Source organism: Eptatretus burgeri, chromosome 6 (genome assembly GCF_056783735.1).
Source record: "Eptatretus burgeri isolate ZD-2024b chromosome 6, Ebu_testis_v1, whole genome shotgun sequence".
In the NCBI taxonomy this organism is placed as follows: domain Eukaryota; kingdom Metazoa; phylum Chordata; class Myxini; order Myxiniformes; family Myxinidae; genus Eptatretus; species Eptatretus burgeri.
This window is the reverse complement of record NC_140966.1, coordinates 41,629,082-41,650,958: the sequence shown is the minus strand read 5'-3', so window position 1 is coordinate 41,650,958 and position 21,877 is coordinate 41,629,082. Positions and strand designations below refer to the sequence as shown.

Genomic DNA, 21,877 nt, shown 5'->3' with positions numbered 1-21,877 from the left:
AGTGCGTCACTTTGAGTCATCACCCCACCCTTCACCCGGGGCTTATAAAAGGGGGAGCGTGGAACCGTTAGCTCGCTTCTTCACTGCCTCCCCTTCGCTGTCTCTTCCCTCACTTCTCACCTCTTCGCTTCGATCTCTGTCTCACAATTGGTATGCGAATGCCAGGATGTTCTTCTGCTTGAGAGCCTGATCCAGGGCGACTTCCGAGACTCCCTGCAGTGCTGTCAATGTTCCGCCACCCACGTGCAGCCAGACGGACCAGCGCAGAGCGCATGTTGCCGCTTGCCCTGGCAAAGTAATTAAGCCAGAGATAGCGAACCATATCATGAGGTGGGAACGCTCAGGCGGAGCATCCCACAGAGGTACACGCTACACAAACACACCTTTACACAGCTCACACAACACCACCCCCCCCACATTGCACAACACCACACCTCTCACTCCCACACCTTAGACACCACCAGTATTCCTCCCACCTACCTCTCCCTAAGCGTTCTGGGTTGCGTTGGTCTGCTGACTGTGCCAGGTATTAGGAGGTCATTTGTCCTCATCTGCTCTCTTTCTTCCTGGACTATATCTCATCTTCCTCGGGTGTGTGTGTGTGTGTGTGTGTGTGTGTGTGTGTGTGTGTGTGTGTGTGTGTGTGTGTGTGTGTGTGTGTGTGTGTGTGTGTGTGATGGCGTCTGTCCTTGTATGAATTAAGATTGCAGAAGATATTATGGGATAAGTCTGCTCTGTGTCTTATGCTATAAGATTGCTTGCCTTTTGTCACACCGCACAAATTCATTGCTATCCCCTGCTGTACATAAAAACAAACTCAATTCAATGTGCCACATACTTTTCCTCACCTTTGTAAATAAATGCGTTGTATAGAAATGTTCCCAGCTCGTTTTTGTCTTTTCCTCCATTGGTCCAGCATCATTCGCACCCTAGTTTAGCCAGGACGTTATCCCCCAACGATCTGTTTCCTAGCCGGTATGTGCTTGGCAGTTCCGCTCGGCTGCATCTGATCTGGTAAAGTGATCCATTTTGAGCAAGTGTGTACCGAGGGCGTGTCCCCTGGTAATTAGATCTTGTGACCTTCAGGTAAATGTATTAGACGGAGGACCCTAAGTCACGTGGTAGAATTATTGGTGTTCACGGTCGATTAGTGACCCGCAGTGTCACAAAGTTATTCGTGTGCGACGGCCTGCGATTCCGGAGAGTCTGGTGGGAACCCGAGGTAGTTCACCCATCGTGGCCTTCACCCCCGACCCTGGGTCAGCGACAATATATATGGACCTTTATGACAGCGACATTGGTCATATCTATCTATAATTCCAGCAATCTCTGTATGTGTGTGTGTCTGTCTGTCTGTCTGTCTGCGAATACATTATTTAATCCCAAGGTTTGATTATTATGCAAATTATTAATTAATCCCAAGGTTTGAATTTTCCCAAGGGAAACAGCTGTTTCTCAAGGGTTTGAAAGCTGTTTTTTTCCCAAGGTTGGAATTAATCGTTGTGCTTGGTAGACATTTGTGAATACATTTACAGAGAGAGGGACGAGAGAGGAGGGGAGAGAGGGGAGGGAGAGTGGGGGCGAGGGGGGAGAGAGGGGGCAAGACAGAGGAGGGGAGAGAGGGGGTGAGAGGGGGGTGGCAAGAGAGGGGAGGGAGAGAGGAAGGGGAGAGGAGGGGGAGAGGAGGGGGAGAGGAGGGGAGAGAGAAGGGGGAGAGGAGGGGTAGAGAGAAGGGCGGGAGAAGGGGGTGAAAGGGGGGCAAGAGAGGGGAGAGAGAAAGGCGAGAAGGGGGTGAGAGGGGGGCAAGAGAAGGGGGAGAGGAGGGGGGAGAGAGAAGGGCGAGAGTGGGTAGTGAGAGGGGGCAAGAGAGGGAGGGAGAGAGGAGGGGGAGAGAGAAGGGTGAGGGGGGGCAAGAGAAGGGAGAGAGGAGAGGGGGTGAGAGGGGGGAAGAGAGGGGAGGGAGAGAGGAGAGGGGACAGAGGAGGGGGAGAGAGGAGTGGGGAGAGAGGGGGGGAGAGAGAGGGGGCATCACAATTCTTCTTCTAAGTTTGATATGACGTCACAATTGATGATGGGGACCTGATACTGCAGGCACGAAGCTGCACATACTGGCACGCCCGTACGGGCCCGCACTAGTATATTTTAATTTAACCAATGACTTTGTGACACTTTTACTTTCTTTTCAAATAAAATAGGCAATCACAAGCCAAGCCACGTGATGTGAATTTGGTTATGTTTGTTTATTTTCAGCTTTTTAAATTTGATGACTTCATGCATTGTTATTCTGATTTTTATAAATGATTGTCCCATGAAAGGATTACCAGGAATCCTCATGGAGCTGAAAATAAAGGTTAGATAAGAAATTATTCGAATGCATTTGAGTTCATCCCACTTACTATATAATTTACAACAGATCAAGAACACATGATTAGAGGCAGTTATGTGAAGGGAGTGTCAATATAGCAGCATAACCAAAAAGATCGTTCATAATGGAGAATATAACACTCAGTGAAGAACCTTGAACTCAACATTGACACTTACACACTGGAAGCAAGCAAATACAATCACGACTGCATCTTGTCCTTTCGATAAACTTCCTTGGGGAATTTGTCATTTTTAATATTATTATTGTGTCCATCATTCTCATCTCCAAGAAGGGGTTGGTAGACAGGCTTGACAATGATGTGAAGGTGTAGGGCACTGTCAACCAAGTAATCTGAGAAGCGGCTTAAGAGATCTGCGCTCTTGAGAAACCCTCGTGCCTCTTCTGAACTCTGGTGAAAACTGTAGATACCTTGGACTACCATTGCCCCATTCTTTCTTACACCAACTAGCACAGTCTTCTGATAGTAGAGACCCGGAATGTCTGCCTTTCTTGACGAGCTTATGACCACGAGATGGGGATTGAGGCGTGTAGGGGAAACCGAGGACCCACTATGACCATATGGGGCCTCTGATGTGCGTCCACCACCCAATACCTTCTGCCGTGGAGAGAATATAGCATTCCAGGACACGCTTCGACTCGTGTCACGACTGCTGGGGCTTAGCCACGTTTTGAAGGTCATACTGCGGTCGTCTCTTGCTGGATTCTGGATGGCCCATGCCCGTCCCCAGCCCAATCCCAGGTAGTTCCTTGGTATGAAGCTTGGTTGTGTTAAATCCACAAAGCGAGCAAACTCATGAGGTGAGACAGAGTGGAAGCGGAATGCTGTGTTGATAGCATGTTCGATGGTGTGCAGGTGTCTTTTAAGTGTCGTGGATACCTTCAGGAGCTCCAAAAGCTCCAGTGAAGACATCATGGGGTAACGGATGGAGCTGAGCAGGGCCTCAACAACCGATGAGTTTGGCTGATTGTGTTTGATCCACAATTCTATGGCAGAAAAAAGGGCCATCTCGCTTTCGACAACTAGATCGGAGCGCTGCAGACATGAAAACAAAACAAACAAACAAAAAAACATCAAAATCGATCTAGATATCAGGGTTGTGACATTATTCAAGAAAATACAAGTCATTTAAACATTTCTTCACTCTCCAAGTATTTCACAAAATACAGTACATAAGTTCAGTTTCGAACTGACACAAAGAATCTATCCAGCAGAAAACACAAGTTTCTTGTTTATATGTTGGTTGTGGGATTCACAAACAAATAGTGAGCCAGGGTCTTCAAGGGCCATTGGCACGATTTTGGGTTCATTTCATATTATGACAGTTCATTTATGTGTGAATATGACTATGAAATTATTTTTAGGATCTTTAAGGTGACATAAGCCAAGTTCTCTCCCCACCTTATTCATTGCTATCCAATTTTACCAGGATAGGTGGTGATGTCTGATTATGTAATGTAGAGGATGACATGCATCCATGCATATTGTTAATGCCCTGATGGCAGAGCTCTTCATAATGCGAGCTCGCCTGGCAATGTGGTCAGACCAATTTTCCAGTTTGCTTAATCCCTTAATATCCCAACAGGTTTAATTTAGAGTAGATCGCAGTTTCCTTAATATCCGAAATGGTTTAACTTGGATGCCAATTACACCATGGAAGTGAAAGAGTAACTACCTTGATTATATACATAGTTTATTTGCATTCAAGAAAAACAAGGTGGCACAGAATCATACTCCAGAATCATAATTCGAGGTGTGGTTGTTTGTGTGTTTGTTACTTGCGAAATCGAAGATTCGCAATATGTTGGTTGGTTTGGTCTGTTATTCTGTCTTTCTCTCTGTCTGTCAATCTCCCACAAGTCGTATTTTTACTCTGATCTTCATAAAACATAGCCACCTGGTAGAGGTAGTCACAAGCATGAAGCAATCGTTTTTAGGTCAATAGGTCAAAGGTCAAGGTCATATATCGTCAATTTTCATCCGATTCATTTGATATCTACACATACACTGCATTTAAAACCAAAAAACATGGACGGATGGTGAACCATCTCGTTCCCTGGAACTGAAGTGTGTGTGTGTGTGTGTGTGTGTGTGTGTGTGTGTGTCTTGGGTGATTGAGGATGCCAGTTCTCTCTATGTAAATGTGTATGAGATACAGCCACCTGATGGAAGCTGATATTCCAAGTCAAAATAAAATAAACCAAGGGAGAATTAACTCATTTGTAAGAACAGGTTGTGAGTTACAAGTAATCACCAATTATTATGGTATTGGCCAACAAAGAAGCTATCGAACAACATGGAAGAAATAAAATAAAAACATATGAGGGCGTGTTGAAAACCAATTGCTCCTATTATTTTTCATTACAACAGGTAAACATATTCAAATTAAACATCAGCGCAGTCTGCACATCAGTCCTTCTCATAACTGGGTGGGAAGTTTCATGATTCTGACACTCGATGTTTCAGTGTTACATTAGTCAAGATGACAGAGGAGAGCACGACATTGCCAGTGGTGTGAAGCACTGAAGCTGAGGGTTGGTATAACTGACTGGAGATGACTGCATATGAGAATTGGGTGAATCATTATGATCCTAAGTGTAAAAGACCATCAACAAAGTACCACCAAAAAGGATCACCAGCTCCGACTTGGCTCCATCAGATTTTCATCTCTTTCCCAATCTTCCCCCATGGTAGAATAGAGGATATGGCCATGGCAAGTGCGAGCCAGGCATAGCAGATCAGGATCAAAACTAGCACCGTTATTATTTATTTATTGGCTGCTCTTAGAGCACCCTTATTCTGCACATTTCCATCTGTCTGTCTGTCCGCGAAACTTTGGTTAAGCCTCGGGGCTAAACCACTCAACCGATTCCAATGAAATTTGGTAGGTAGGACCAATATTTCTGGGAATCGTGTGCTTTCGAATATGGGACCCCGGGCCCGAGCAACGGCCCTTTAAAGTGGTCAAAAAATCGAAAAAATCAAAAAAATTCGAAAAATCGAAGCTTAGAGTTCTGTGCGCAATCTATATAGCTCCCTTCCTGCCAATTTGCAGCCCTAACAAAAAATATTTGTAGGAGGAGATAGGTTTTGGGCGAGTACATGTCGAACATTTCAGAAACAGTTAATTGCGAATATCTCTAAGAGAAAGAGTCTGATTTTGATGAAACTTGGGTGAAATGTGTACAATGTGGCGAGCATGTACACAAAAATGAATGGTTGCTATGCACACCTCCGTTGCTTAGCAACAGCTAAAATACTTTATCGTACATCGTACACTTATTGTGGACTGTACAAAAAAAAATCAATACCTCCGAAACTGGACCTCCGAGGGACCTGTTTTTTGTGCCCAAGGAGAATGTCTAACAGCATCATATAAAAAAATAAAATCTTTGGCGAATAGATAAATGGAATTACCAGGGCTGCCATTTGTTAGAGTCTCTTTGGAAACATGCCTGAAATTTCACAAGGCGGGTTTCTGGGCGCAAACTAAGAGGGCTGTGATAATCATATTTATTGTGCTAAATTGATTGATAGCATGTACATGAATATCGGCTAGTCGCGTCCGCCAGCTTTCCATCTCGAGCAAGCGGCCATGTCACCTACTGGCTTGTTATTTTTTATTATTTTGTATGCAACATGTGGCTGCTGGATGCGTCATTGCTGGGAGTGCAGCTTTGCCACTGATGCAGTTGCACCTGTTTCCGCTAAGCCATTACTCCTTTTACCGACCTCAGAAGGATGACAGGCTAAATCAACCCACCTGATGTTATTTAACGAGAAGACAGGAGCTCAAAGTCAACACCTTAATATATTAAGCCAACCATCTTAACTGTTAAGCCAAGACCAGGCTTGTTGTTATTCATACTATATACATCAATTATTTGTATAACGGGGTTAAGAGTCTGCATTCCAAATTTGCATATGACACAAAATACAAGAACAGGAATATTTTTAAAAAAGAAAAAAAAAGTTGGACAGACTGAGAATAGACAATGAAGGCTCATTGGAGTGGCTAAGAAGTGGTCAGCTTAACTGGAATGGAGAATGAATCATTATTAATGTCCAAGACCAGGGACACTACACTCATGGCTTTAAGAAAATGGCAGGACAAAGTCAATTGGACAAGTGTAGCTTCTGCAAGGTAGAAATTAATTATGAGTCACCTCCTATCGGGATGTAAAAATCTCATGTCAGAACAACTGTACGCACAAAGGCACAACAAGGTATGTAGAGTAATCCACTGGCACATCTGCAGAAATTTGAATATCCCAGTTCCACAAAACTCATGGAAACATGAACCAAAACGATAATCGTAAACAAGGAAATAACGCACACATATGACCTGATGATCCCATCGAGCGCAAACGTGGAAAACAAAGCATTGTGACCGCATATAGCACTTAGGTACAAAAAGAAAAGACATCCTTGCTAATTGAGGTGTCAGTACCCAGCGATTTTCGCGAAACAACACAGAAATCAAGACAATGATCAAATACCAAGAACTCAAAGTTAAGTGAAAAGATCCTGGAAGCTGAAGAACGCTGAAATATTACCAATGATTATATTGGAGCATTGGAAATGATAAAGAAAAACCTCATGGGGATCTTAAAAAACATCCCTGGGAATGTTATTCCAAATGAACTACAACTGGAAGCTGTCTGGGGCTCGGTGATGATCTTGAAAAGAGCCCTCAGAACAAAATTCTGAGAACAACAAAACTTCACAGCATGGTCCATGAATCATGGATACCTTTCCGGAACTGATGTGGATCTCCTTCGAGAGTCGAGACCTGGGAGGACCCTGTTCCACATTCTGAAACCCGCATATGAAGATAACAACTAACACACACACACACACACACACATACTCTTTCTTATCCTTTTACTAATAGAAGGTTATCTAATGTTCAGAATCCCGAGTATGTACATCAGACGAGTTTATTGCCGCTGACAGTTTATCGCACAATTGCGCCAATAACACAAAATTATACATGGGAGAGGGGTCGTGTGAGGGTAGGATGAGCTTCATCTTGTCACACCCTACTTTGAATGCCGTGAGACTGCTTGTTTGATTCTCTTATTCAGTGTTTATGTTTTTTCCTTTGAATGGTTAAACTTGTTAAACTCCTGGTTAAAGTTCCATCTCCTTGAAACCCAAACACTTCATGAATGCATGGTCATACATCTGGCTTGTTGATGGATAAATGAGAACGTTTAGTTTAACCTGGAATCGGGTTAAGAAGTGAATTTCTGCAAATATGAAAAAATTATCTCACTCATTTGGATATGATTTTTTTCTTTGTTGATGTTTTGGTTTTTTTTCAATGTTTTGGTAATACCATCCAGGTTTTTCATGAAAGGATTGTCCACAGTGTTAATGGGTTCGCTCCATTAACTGCATTAAGTTTGGTTCCATGAGTGGTCTGGTTTATTGCATTCAGCTGCTCTCAGTACGATTTTATCCAATGCATGTTGAGTGTGCTTGCCATCAAAGATGAATACCAAAAGTACTAGGAAAAGACAAAGGAACCACCCATTGAGGAGTACGTCCACTCATGAATAGTAGATCGGTAACTTTTAGCATCCAGCATTATCAAACAATCATCTTTTTTTTCCTGAATGTAAAGAGAATCACCTGAAGGAGTTGAAGAATATGTGTGACTGCGAGCTGAGGCCACTCTGATGAAACAGCAATCGTTGAGAAATTCCAGGCCATGAACCGGCTGCAATGGCTCACCAACATTTGGTCCTTGGCATGTATTGCATACGTGTACCTGGCCAGAAGGCAAACGACTTCCATCTTTGCTCGTGCTTTTGATCAATTTGTCTAGTGATGGCATGCTAGGAGTAAAAGCACTGCTACATCAAGAGAGCAATGAAATTATCACAGTTTACATCAGAGGTAATTTGAATGAGCTCCAGAAGCCAAGCTGTTCTATATAAACTACTCATTGTAAAGGTGTGCAGCTGAGCCAGAAAACTTAAGGTTGGTGGTCATACCACGAAAGGACTGGTCCAGAAGGAAGATTGTTGGCCATTAGGGTGGTGAGACCAACACACAATGCAGGGACGCCAAGCTCTGTGGCAAGTGCATGAAGTGCTGTACAATGGTCCAAGCGAACATCCACATGTCCTGTGTACAAATACCTGTGTACAAACACGTACAATAAGTAAGATTGTGAGATGAGGAACACGGTGAGCCAGAAATTGATGTCACTCAATAACAGTTCATGTGGTTCATGGAAGTAATTTTTTTATCATGACGACCTTTGTTACATGTCCACTACATGTTTCCATTGCCTGTTCCAAAAGTCTTTATTTAAGCCAATTTCAGATTGGCACAGCAAGCTTTATTGCTGTAAATTAAGCTTTCCTTCAACTTCACCATTAAATTGTGCTCTGATGATTGCAACCACAATAAAAGTATGCAGAGTAAAATCAATGCCAAGCATTCCCACAAGCTTTCTCTGATGACACAAAATATCAGCTTAATATATTAAGCCAACCATCTTAACTGTTAAGCCAAGACCAGGCTTGTTGTTATTCATAATATACATCAATTATTTGTATAATGGGGTTAAGAGTCTGCATTCCAAATTTGCAGATGACACAAAATACAAGAGCAGGAATATTTTTTAAAAAGAAAAAAAAAGTTGGACAGACTGAGAATAGACAATGAAGGCTCATTGGAGTGGCTAAGAAGTGGTCAGCTGCATAGTAGATCGGTTACACAATTGGGTAACCTATTATTACCATACCCCAACAGGTTTCATTTAGAGTAGATTGCAGTTTGGTTTTGGTAACCAATGCTACATCAAGCAGTTAGGGTTAGTTTTTTTTATGGTTCTTTGGGTCAAAATGTAAATCACGATTCATGTATGTGTGCATGTGTATGTGTGTGCGTGTGTGTATGTGTGTGCGTGTGTCTATGTGTGCAATTGAGTCTCTTAGAGACTCGCAGATGGCTATATATAAATATAGCCTCTCACAGACATAAATACTGGTATGCAATCATATGTCTGTGACATCATCAAGAAGATAGTTCACTGAAATTTGGTGATGAACATAATTTTGTTGTATTTGTGGGATATGGGGCAGTAGCTCGTTTTCAAGCCTCAACCAATGTTCATACTTACTTTGGCTGAGGACATTTTGAACCATGTATTAAGGACATGTGGTTGAGTTAAGTTGTCCTTTGTGGACTCGGAAGATGTTTGACTAGACAGGTTACGATGTCTTGTCCACACGTTCCCCTGAAATTGAACTGGGCAAGGGAAGGCAAGAAGATGGTAAAATGATGGTCTTGGGGTCTTAAGGATCTTTGAGGGTCTTACAGTTCTTAAGAGTCTTCGAAGTCTTAAAGGTCTTTAGGGTTTTTGAGGTCTTCTGGCTCAAAGGGGTTGAGTCTAAGGGATCTTAACCGTCTTTGGGGTCTAAAGGGTCTTTGGAGTATTCGGGGCTTTAAAGTGTCTTAATTGTGTTTGGGGAATTCAATGGTCCTAAGGGTTTTATGGTTCTTTGGGTCTTCGGGGTCTTATCTCTCAAACATGTAAAAAGTCTTCTCTCAAGTTTGTTTAAAAAAAAAGGTATTATGGTTCTTCCGGGTTTTTAAAGGCTGAGGTTGTGGATGAAAATACACTTAAGACAACCCCTGGATCGGACTTGGTCTTTGTGCCAAATTTGGTGGTTGTCGGTCCAGCGGTCCTTGCAAAATACGCGAACAGACAGACAGACAGACGTCCGATGAATGTTATTTATTTGATATGTGTATAAATCACAATTGTGCAGGTGAAAATGTAAATCACGATTCATGTATGTGTGCGCGTGTGTATGTGCTGCCACCACCAGTCTTCATATCCATCTGCGAGTCTCTAAGACTGAACGTCACCTTCCCCATTCCTGAAGCATCCATCTTCAACACAGCAAGGAACCACAAATCATTGGACCAAGTCATCTCGTTCCCCGGAACTGAAGTGTGTGTGTGTGTGTGTGTGTGTGTGTGTGTGTGTGTGTGTGTGTGTGTGTGTGTGTGTGTGTGTGTGTGTGTGTGTGTGTGTGTGTGTGTGTGTGTGTGTGTGTGTGTCGACGCCATAACTTTTTCACCATTTGAGCTTTTGCCATCAATTTTTCGTCATTTACGATGAGAATATGAAGAAAATAATGAAAAATTGTGTCAAAATGTGAAAGGACAAAGTGATACAGTGACTATAAATACGAGGTCCGTCTAAAAAGTAACGGGACTGACTTCACAGAAATTTTATTCCAAAAAATATATTGAAATCACAGCTTGTCCCCTTCAAAATACTTTCCCTCCAGTCTAACACACTTGTCCATCCTCTTCTTCCATGCTTTGATGCATCACCGGAAGGTTTCTTCTGGAATCCTCCAGAGCTCCGTCATCATGGCCCTTTTGATGGCCTCCACATCAGGAAATCGGGTCCCCTTGATCTCCCCCTTGAGCTTGGGGAATAGGAAAAAATCACAAGGGGCCAAGTCTGGCGAATACGGGGGTTGCTCCAGAGTTGGCACGTTCCTCTACTCCAGCAACTGTCGGATGCTCAGGGCACTGTGAGCAGGGGCGTTGTCATGGTGGAGCACCCAGGCGTTGTTCTCCCACAGATCCCTCCTCTTGTCACGGACTCATCTCATGAGGCACCAGAGGCTCTCCTTGTACACGTATTGATTCACTGTTTGACCCTGTGGTAGAAACTCGAAGTGGACGATGCCCTTGATGTCAAAAAACGCGATGAGCATCACCTTGACCTCCGACTTCGACATCCTTGCTTTCTTTGGTCTTGGTGATGCCAGACTTTTCTACTGACTACTCTGCCGTTTGGTCTCGGGATCGTATTCGAATGTCCATGACTCATCGACAGTAATGACTCTACAGAACAGGTCCGGATCGTCATCGAGGTGCTTGATAATGTCTTGACAGACAAAGGCTCTTTGCTGTTTCTGGTCCTTGGACAGCAGCTTGGGGACCATCTTTGCGCACACCTTGCGCATTTCGACATTTTCAGTGATGATGCTCCAGACAGTGTGCTTGTTGATGGAAAGTTCCTCAGCAATCATCCGCACCGTGAGTCGACGATCTGCGCGCACCATCTGCTTCACACGCTCGATGTTGTCTGCTGTTCTGCTCGTTGAAGGTCTTCCAGACGTTGGATCGTTTTCAACCTCCTGCCATCCCTCTTTTAACCTCTTGTGCCATTCAAATACACGTGTACATGACATCGTTTCTTCCCCATAGACTTGCTGCAGCATTGCGAAGGATTCGGAAGGTGTTTTGCCAAGCTTGGCAGGAAACCTCAGATTGGCTTTGCTCACGACTCATAGCACGATGACCCAGACTAGACAACGTGTAAGGCACGACCTGTAAAAAAGTGGAGCACACAGCAGGCTCAGTCCCGTTACTTTTTAGACGGACCTCGTAGGCCTTATTAGCCCGGGCACAGCACATCACACGTGACATGGTCAGTTTTTTTTTTCATCACTTCTGTGTTTCTTTCTTTCATAAATATACGTGGAAAAATTACAGACCCAGACCAGGAATCAAACCCAGGTCCTCTGGCAAATCATACCAGTGCTCTGCCGACACTAGTGCTCTGCCATCTGAGCTATCTGGGCAACCCACCAGCTGAGCAACACAATTCTTCCACATAAATAAGTGCCACTCTTTCCCCCACTGCTTCTGGGGCACTCGTTACCAACCGTAGGAACAGTTTGGGCCTGTTCTCGAGAGAGTCTCTCTCTCTCGAAGGTAATTTTTCCACATATATTAATGATGTTGGTTCTATCCTGTTAATTCTCATTATATTACTACACCCCCTGTTGTGTTTAATTGTGGACATGGATGTCCCCCCCCCCCCCCACAGGGGAGAAGACCCTCTTGAGAGCAGGCCTTAGCTGCTCCTATGGTTGGCAGCGAGTGCCCTGGAAGCAGTGGGGGAAAGACAGCGGCACTTGTATATGTGGAAGAATTGTGTTGGTCAGCCAATGGTTCAGATGGCAGAGCACTGGTATGGTTTGTCAGAGGATCTCGGTTTGATTCCTGGTCTGGGCCCATAATGTTTCCACGTATATTTATGATAGTTCTATCCTGTTCATTTCTTGTTTCTTTCTAAATTTACCGTTGAGCTGCAGCCTGTCTGTCAAGGCCACAACATTTTTACCAATTGAGTTTTTGTCATCAAATCTTCAACAAACCTATATTATGAGAAAATGGAGATCACAAAATTAATACACTATACAATTATTTTTTAAAACTCATTTTAATTAAACTCATCGTCAAGTTTAGTTTGAGTACAAAGTGGCTGTGGATGGGCTTTACATTTTGAGATGCTTTCTCGTTATCCGCGCACACAAACCAAGGAGCTGAGTTAAGCAATTGATTCATGTCCATCCATCCTTCCGCCCATCTGTCTGTCTGTCTACAAACGTCACATTATGATGGAGGAACAACATATTTAAATTGAATTATATTTTGAACATGAATCGGAACATGATTCGGAAAAGAAAGAACCTGCCATTTTACAGTACTTTGTCTCTGAATTTGTCCTGATCACACCTGTGCAGAGAAAAGTAAGATAATATTTTTTTTACTCTGTCTGCCTGCCTGTCAGTGAGAGAAAACTGAAAATCATTCCAAACAGGAAATGTACTGTTTTTAAGGGTGCCATAAAGGATACACACAGGCATGAATAACTTACATAACATGTGACATAGGGTGGTGTTATAGACACTGCGTAAAACGGTGGTAAACTCCAGAATTAATTTATTTATAGGACTTTTACAATCTTTATTTTATTTAAAGTGAATTATATACCCAAACACTGTAGAACACTAATCACCTTCTTTGTACTTTCAAAAGCCTTCCATTTCGCAGTACTTGGACATGTTAAACAAGGTAGTGTTTGAAGGTGATGTGAAAAACTGCTTCAGTAGTGCTAAACTTATGGAACTTTTTTAACAACATTATTTTATTTGACTTGAAGTATAGATTTGAACACTGCATGGGGTAACGTGTTGTATGAATTCAGGTCAGGTCAGGTATGGGAGCATGTGCCAGAACAGCGCGTCGCTGCGTCCACTTTCTGCCGGTACTCCAGGGGCCTCCGTCTGGCCATCCCCCAGGCAGATGCCAGGCCCATCCCCATCTCCTTGAGATGATGGTCAACCTGCTGCAACCACGAGGCATGTGGTCGGCCCACTGGCCTCCTCCACTCATGAGACTCCCTCGCTGAGAGAATCTGGTGAGCAGGATCAGCGTCAGGAAAACGAGCCACATGTCCATACAGCCGCAACTGACGCTCACGGACTATGCAGGTAACAAATGTCATCCGAGTCTCTCTCAGCAACCGCTCGTTGGACACAAAATCCGACCAGCAATAGCCAAGGATTCTCCGAAGAGACCTGGTACCAAAGGAATTAAGTCTCCATCTCAGATCCTTGGTCAGAGTCCAAGTCTCGCATCCAGAGAGCAAGACTGGAAGCACCAAGGACCTGAAGACTCGGACTTTCGTCCTCCCGCAGGGGTACCGGCAGCGCCACACCCCATGATCCAGTGAATCCATGACTCCCCAGGCCTGACCCAGATGTCTATTGACCTCTGACTCACAGCCAGCAGAGACATAAATATCACTGCAAGGTAAGTGAATCTCTCCACGACCTCAACATCCTCACCACAAACAGACACAGGCAGGACAGCAGCATCCAAGATGTCACCGAAAGCCTGGATCTTAGTTTTGACCCAAGAAACCCGTAATCCCAGTGGCTCCGACTCCTCTTTCAGCACCTCGAGGGCCCCCAAAAGGATGTCTAGAGTCTCCGCAAAGATGACTGCATCATCTGCAAAATCAAGGTCCGAGATCTTGACATTCCCAAACCATGCACCTCAGCTTGATCTCTCCGACATCCTCCCTAAAGTCCAGTCCATACAAGTGCTGAAAAGTGTGGGGGCCAGTACACACCCCTGACGAACTCCAGTAACAACTGGAAATAAGTCAGAGATGGTACCACCACACTTCACAGCACTCTCAGTACCAGAGTAGAGTTCAGACATCAGATCGATCAGTTTTGGTGGCACCCCACGAAGACCAAGAATCCTCCAGAGGACATCCCGATTCACTGAATCGAACGCTTTACAGAGATCAACATAGGCTGCAAGCAGCCCCTGCCGAAACTCTCATCTGCATTCGGTGAGGACACAAAGGGCAAGGATACGGTCAATCGTTGACCTCTTTGGTGTAAAGCCTGACTGCTCTGGATGCTGGTGCTCAAGCAGATGGTGGCGAACCCTATCAAGAATTATCCGAGCAAAGACCTTGCCCGGCACTGAGAGCAGCGTCACCCCTCGGTAGTTGTTGCAGTCTTGATGATCACCCTTCCCTTTCCAGAGAGGGACAACAAGGCCCCTCTTCCAGTCAGTTGGGATGATGCCTGTGTTCTAGGCAGAGCACAAAACTGCAAGCAACGACACGAGTGCAGCATTTCCACCAGGCTTGAGAAGTTCAGCATGGATGTCACAGATCCCTGGAGCTTTGCCCCGTTTCAACTGGGTTTGCCCCGTTTCAACGTATGAATTTGCGAGTTTATTATTAAGTTATTGTGCTTTCATTCCAGGATTTCATTCCTCATCCTCGTGTGTTTCATACATTATTGATTTCTTTAAGAGATGTGATGCACCTTGTGATCCCACCATTTTGCCATGCTGACGGTTTGGGTGAATTGATTTGCCTTGGGGGATTAAATTAGTGATAATCCTGAGTTTGGAAACCGATGTGTTTGAACATTTACGGAATATGAATGATGTTTGATTCATACAAATTGTAGATTGTTCGGTTCATCAGTGGAGCATTTGACTCCAGCAAGGTCAGTACCTGCTTAGGTAGTGAATAAGGACCCTTTGGGTGGGTGGTGTCCACGTGACAAAATGATGTTTTCACTTGATGACCACATTAATTTTCGAAATGGAAAAATATCAATCAGGACATTGAGGTCATAGTTTTGCTCCTTGAACACAAAAATGTCACAGACCATACCATACTGAGGAAATAGAGCCATCCCATTAAATATATACATATATAATAAGCATATTGATGCAGATTTAGACATTTAAATCTCTGCAAATTAATCAGCTAAGTTACTTTCACGTGTGTGGGGCATGGAGTAGATATCAAAATGTAAGGCATTAGTATGGACTCTGTGCTGATGTCAGATACATTATTTGGTTTTTTACATGTATGAAGGATTTCATGTTTAAGTTATGTTATCCTCTTGATGTTAGGCTATAAGAGTACGCTGATGGAAAGCAGTGTTGTTGGCTGTAGTAATTAGGTGAAAGACATTGTGCGATCTGCCCTTCCTGTTCAAACCAGTGAGCGCCAGGCAAGGAAGAGTGAGGGGACCCCCGAAAGGGCCATTTATATTAGGTCACCACCACAATTTGCATCGTTCCACTTCCTGATACCCTCCCTTCCCCACATTGAAGAAGAAGGCCAGAGGTAGCGATGTCACCACCAGTGTGAACGTCATCAGTTGTGATGGGACTCATGGTGAACTGGCTTGACACAGTAAGGATGTGTGGCTATATATTCCCCCCACTCCCTCCCCATCATCAGAAAGAATAAGCACCACAATTGGTCAGAGCCATAAGATGCCCAGTAATATGGTTGACGGCAGAAGGATGCTGCCTCAGAGGTCATGCTGCCTCTTGTGGCGGGTGGGCAAGAAGAGATTTTGTTTGGAGGAGGAGAGAGTATATCAGTCCCTCTTAAGCGATGTTGCTCTCTCTTTTGGCAAGGATGCTTGCTGGTGCTTGACTACCTTTCTCTTTTCTGGTCACACTCATAGGTGCTAGACCACCCTTCTTTTGCTGGAAATGCTCCCTGCTCACAAGTGCTGGACCACCCTTCTTTTGCTGGGAATGCTCACTGGTGCTAATGGCTGTGCTTTCACTGCAATCTCTGGTCAGTACAGGACTACTCTGTTCTTCTCTAAATTCCATCCTCCAGTGACCCTGAGCTCTTTAAAAGGCCATGCCTAGTTTTGTGTGTGAGTGTGTGACTGGACCCATAGAGGGGATAGTCTTATTCTTCTATAAGGTTGTACTTATCAATTATTATTGTCTGTCTTAGTCCCACTATATCTATCCATTTGTGTCTCATGACAGTGTCCTTTTTATTAAATCCATATTCATAAGAATGCAGCTTCATCCACAATCTACCTCTTGTGTGCCACTCGGTTTGGCATAATTGGTTATCCCTGGGGAAATTATTAGATTAATTAAAGGAAATCCTTTTGTTTGGTATACCGAGGCATTTGTAGAGACCCACGAGGTTATATCCATCCTCCACCGATCAGGAAAGTGAGATCTACAAGAGGCCGTAAGACGGCCATTTGCAGTAGTAGTACCTTCGAGCATGGACTTTCATCCCCAACATGACATTGGCATCAAGTGGGACTGGCGTTCATGTGACATTACTCAATCAGTAATTTAGTTGCCCGAAACAGGAAATATCTTGGATAAAACATTCATTTCCTTAACTTGACCACAGCCTTCTGCAGAAGGAATTTTATCATCCTGCTGCAAAGTGCCATCTTTGAGCAAACTGCAGGAATCGTTCATATCAACTTGAATGTTTGTCGATGTCAATCATTGACCAGTGTCCACTGATGAGTCTGTCAGTCTGTCTCTCTCTCTCTCTCTCTCTCTCTCTCTCTCTCTCTCTCTCTCTCTCTCTCTCTCTCTCTCTCTCTCTCTCTCTCTCTCTCTCTCTCTCTCTCTCTCTCTCTCTCTCTCTCTCTCTCTCTCTCTCTCTCTCTCTCTCTCTCTCTCTCTCTCTTTGGATGATTGACTGAACTCTTTCTGCATGTTGTTCTGTACTTGACAGGGTGAAAATGGAAACTAACTACAAATGTAAACACTTGGCCAAATGAGTTGCAAATGTAAATCCATCCAACCATCAGGACCATACTCTGTGCAGAGCGTTGGTCTTGCCGAAGTAGTCTCCTTGGCTAATGGGCACAATCCTGGACGGGTCACCACTCCGACGCAGGATACCAGTAAGCTGGCACTCATTTTGCCGACCTCGGAAGGATGACAGGCAGAGTCAACCCCAACTGTTATTAATTCAACAGCCGAGTGGGATTTCAACTCAGGATCCTCAGATCGCAAGCCCACCACCCCAACCATGAACCCAACACCAGGCATACAAATGTAAATACGAGGCTAACTTAGAAAAAAAAAATCCAGTTAAAGCTTTTTATCTCTTATACACAAGTATCCCACATCCCTACGAGTATTCTTGTGCTTACTGGAGGAATGTTGCAAAAACCGGTACAGTAAAGGCAGGCAGGCTGAGCTCCAATGACGAGTGTGAGCTATTTGATAGCTTTGCCCGAAGAATTGGGCTTTGAAGGGAAAGCAGCAAACGATGAGCTGGAAACAACAGTTTTGAAGTTGAAGAGCTGACAGAGCCTTGGGTGATGGTAGACCCAGTGGAGGTCAAAGAACTGAGGGAGTACCGTGGCCGGACAATAAGCGTGATGTCACTGGTGGCAGGGTTGTTGAGGAGTTTGGCAAGGTGAGCCAGCAGCTGGGCCGAATGCTGCACTGTGCCACTTACTGAGGTGTTTCCTGGCAATGCATGTACACACCAATAAAGTATTACACAAAGTTAAGTGGTAGTGACAACAGGAACTTGAATAATACTCCACTGACCCAGGAAATCACATCAGGTTCTCACAGTCCAAAGCATTTCTTTCTTTATTGCGGCCTTCGTATTGTGCTCCATTGTCTTCAGAACGAACTGTCGTTTTCTAGACAGTGGAATGTTGGGTTGTGAACCTACTTTTACCAGCCTCAAACAAGTGAACAATGACCATATTATTCCATCGGAGGATATGAATATATCAACCGATTCAAACTGACTTCCATACAAGGTGATATGTATACTCATCTCAGAGCCATCTAATCCTGGGTTTGGTTCTCAGAGGAATTTGAACAGATTAAAGTTGATGTCTGGTTTCATTTCCAGCAAGGGGTACTGCTTTGCGAAGTACGCAATCTTTTCAAAGGGATGTTAAGTTGGCTATCTCATCTCCAGTGTAGATTTGGCAGATCCCATGCCATCGCTTTCAACAATGAGCCTTTGCGTTGGTACTCAGCTCAAATTCCAAATTACCTGCGTACAGGTCAATTTCAGGTTTGCTTCTTTCATCCTTTTCGGACTCCTCCGACTGATAACCACTGACTGTATAAAACACATGCGAATCCATGAATAGTGAGGTTCCAAACAGGAAACGAGATTCCCTAAATAAACATGTACACCGTGGCAGCTGGTTGTGGGCTCAATAGAAACAGAAATCAAGTGTGTAATCGACACCTTCTGTTAAACAGTTTCACAAGAATTTTGATAACTACACATCTACATTCATGGACGTCTACGAGCCCAGATGAATTAGTGGGACAAACTCAGACTCGCTTTCTCGTATTGTCAGAAATTATGAGAAAACTAAGAACTCAGCAGAGATTTATATGCAATAATGCAATGAACTCCACACAGTCTTTGTGTACCACATGCATGGTCAGGATAACACACCGATATCTTTGCAGATGTAAGTAAACAGAATGCAATACCTGTTGGTGAAGCTTGCACACAAAGGAGGCAGCAAGCAGTCACGATCAGGCCACCAATAAAATGTCCCTGGTGTACAGACAGCATGGCGACTCGGAGCGTGCTTTGCTTGGTCTTGGGAATCGGCCCAATGGCTTCTCGGGTGGCTGAGTTTGAGATTTTGTGGGAAGAAACGTCTTGTGCAACATCTCATCACAAATTCCATGGGGGAAAGCAGCTTCATAGAAAGGCTGCCTCTCCATAGCAACCTTGGCGAGAAAGCTCGTTTGATGGAGAGGTGTTCAATGAACTACCTGCAGATTTCAAAGCTGAAATGTACATCCAACCCTCAAAATGAGCTTTGCAATGATGCATATTGAGAGGAGAGCAAGCAGACTATTTTTGTTTGAATAAATGCAGCATCTCATCTCACCAATAGTTAAAATTCTCAACCAGTTCTTGCCAATTGTCCACGTTTTCCTGGTTTTGGCCTTTTACGGTGGTTGGAGAGCCGGATATACACAGTGCGAAATGTTGATGTGGGATTCACGCTAAATACGCCTGTTTTGGTTTCACACAAAAGCAAGTTACATTCAGTGCCATCGTGGAATTTCCACCACTTATTAAGTACTGGCTTCACATTTTGTGCAAGATCTGGGCCAGTCTTTGGTCATTACATTCTTACCACTGATGAAAGAGATCTCTGGTGTTTAGTTTGTGGGTCATTAACGTCCATTGGTAAACTGTGTTCCTCACATTAATTTAGATTGGTATCACAATAATTTTATTGATGGAGTTAATTAATAATTATACAAATAAAAGCGAAGGCAGATATGCACAAAATCTGACAACTTTACTCTATATATACTAGCATCAGGATTCCCGGTCTCTATAGTGGGGAGGGGGGGGGGGAGTGCCCATCTCTGTCCGCATCCGGTGGCCAATATAGAGTAGTGATCTTTCCACAAAGTGATGTTTTCTGGAACACTGTAACCTGAAAATTATGTTTGTGGTATACTGCAATCATATTTGGCCTTGATGAACAACACTGTAGAGGTTATGTGCTATAAAATGCAAAAGAAGAGTTAAATTTACACAAAGTGATCATTTTCTTTTGAGGACACTACACCTGAAATTATTTTGGGACATACTATAACCATATTTGCCTTGTAGGACCAGAATGTAACATTTTTGTGATGTAAAACTCCAATACACACATATATATATATATATATATATATATATATATATATATATATATATATATATATTACACAGCCATACTAAGTAAAAGTAACAACAAGTAGCTGTCTAATTTGTTTGAGGTAACAGATCCAGTCACCAAGAAAGAATAGAGAAGAGTCGTATTAGACAGAGACCTCATCAAACTACAGCCTTGAATGGAGAAGTGTCCAAGCTCACAAATTCAAGAAACAGTCTTGGACCTGTATTCCTCGTATGAGAAACACCTTTTTGTGCAAGAAAAGGTCATGAAAACACAATATTGTGACAAAGCTAAACACATACATTTCAGCCTGAAAACCAAGGTATACCATCATACAAAGCTTGTCAAAGTATAATCATGTGGACAGCACCATCTTGTGCCACAGGAATTCAGATCTCAGGAGTAACCAAATCAATGGCATCCACGCATCACATCACACTGTGCATAATTATATTTATACTTTCGAAGATGAACTGAGCGATTGAGGAAACCATCTTTACTTTAATCCGAAAATTATTTCAGCCGTTAAGTATTTAAACCAATCGGTAGACCACTGGGAATTTTGCCCACCAGCCACGCGAAGGCCCAAACTGATGTTTATGTTCACCAAATTAACCCAAATTTACCCACACGTGGACGAATGGGAGTGAGTCAGTGTATAATTCCTGCTGCACACTATGTATTTCTTCTGATCAATGAAGTGTGATAAGCCTGAGCTTCAGGCTTGTTTCAGCTGACAGCAAAGGTGAATGCTGAACATGTCCCATGTGAAACTGTAGACGCTCTTTTTTTCCATTTACTCTCACAATATTTTTATGATGGGAAATTTTTTCTTGACTTTTATGTTTTTTGAGATCATGTTCCAAGCATTTCTTTATGCCTGGTGTTGGCGCAGTGGTTAGGGCAGCGGCTTGGGATCCAAAAGGTCCCGAGTTCAAGCCCCGTTCGGCCACTGAATTAATACACCAGGGGGTTGACTCAGCCTGTCATCCTTCCGAGGTCAGCGAAATGAGTACCAGTATACTGGGCCAGTGTATGCCCCGGTTAAAATAGGTGTACCATAACCCTGTGTCGTAAGAGGCAACCAGGGTTGTCTCAGCAAGGGCATCCGGCGTAAAACATGTGCCAAATCACTATGCGGATCATACGGATGATCCGCTGTGGCGACCCCTAATGGGAGTAGCCGAAAGAAGAAGAACAAGGAGGAGTTCCAAGCATTTCTTACCGAGTAATCTATGAAGTTTAGCAAATCCATTTGACATGTTTTCTTTTATTTGTTAATACTTTTTGTAGCAGGTGCTTATAAGTAGGTCTGATTCCAAAAATAATGTTATAAGTGAGTTCTTAATTTCTGAGTTTTCTAACGAGCAGGTGGCTAAGCTTCGGCAACATTCCATTTTAGGGACTCTCATGTTGAGAGGTTGTTGCCAGAAAAAGTTAGGGAGCGAACACCATTGAAAGTGTATTTCACTTTCACCAAGACTGTTGGCCAATCCTTATTTAATTACGGTAAATTTCTTTAAACTTTGAGAGTAGGTGCATTTTGGGATATTTTAGCAACTGACTGTGTATGTTGCCCACTCTTCACCTTTTTGTTAAGATCCATGTGGGCATGTGCTTCTGGGGATTTGAATATTATTAGTAATAGTA

At 43.5% G+C, this 21,877-nt stretch overlaps 1 protein-coding gene across 1 annotated transcript; it reads right to left on the bottom strand.

Moving 5' to 3' along the window:
* Window positions 1–2,221: 2,221 nt before the first annotated feature.
* Window positions 2,222–20,077, bottom strand: BTBD17 (BTB domain containing 17). Its single transcript, XM_085884696.1, has 5 exons — window positions 19,026–20,077; window positions 17,702–18,023; window positions 8,387–8,533; window positions 8,022–8,160; window positions 2,222–3,419 (listed from the first exon to the last, which is right to left on the bottom strand). The coding sequence occupies exons 1-5, from the start codon at window positions 19,108–19,110 to the stop codon at window positions 2,565–2,567; spliced, it is 1,548 nt and encodes a 515-aa protein (XP_085740822.1). The 5' UTR covers window positions 19,111–20,077; the 3' UTR covers window positions 2,222–2,564.
* Window positions 20,078–21,877: the final 1,800 nt, after the last annotated feature.

Bases quoted from the DNA above. Each gene is read 5' to 3' on its own strand.
- BTBD17 (XM_085884696.1), bottom strand. From the start codon at position 19,110: ATGCTGTCTGTACACCAGGGACATTTTATTGGTGGCCTGATCGTGACT. The intron at 18,024-19,025 runs GTATTGCATTCT...ATGCATTGCCAG, and splicing joins TGTGCAAGCTTCACCAACAG to GAAACACCTCAGTAAGTGGC. The intron at 8,534-17,701 runs GTAAGCACAAGA...GTTTGTACACAG, and splicing joins GTTTTTGCAACATTCCTCCA to GTATTTGTACACAGGACATG.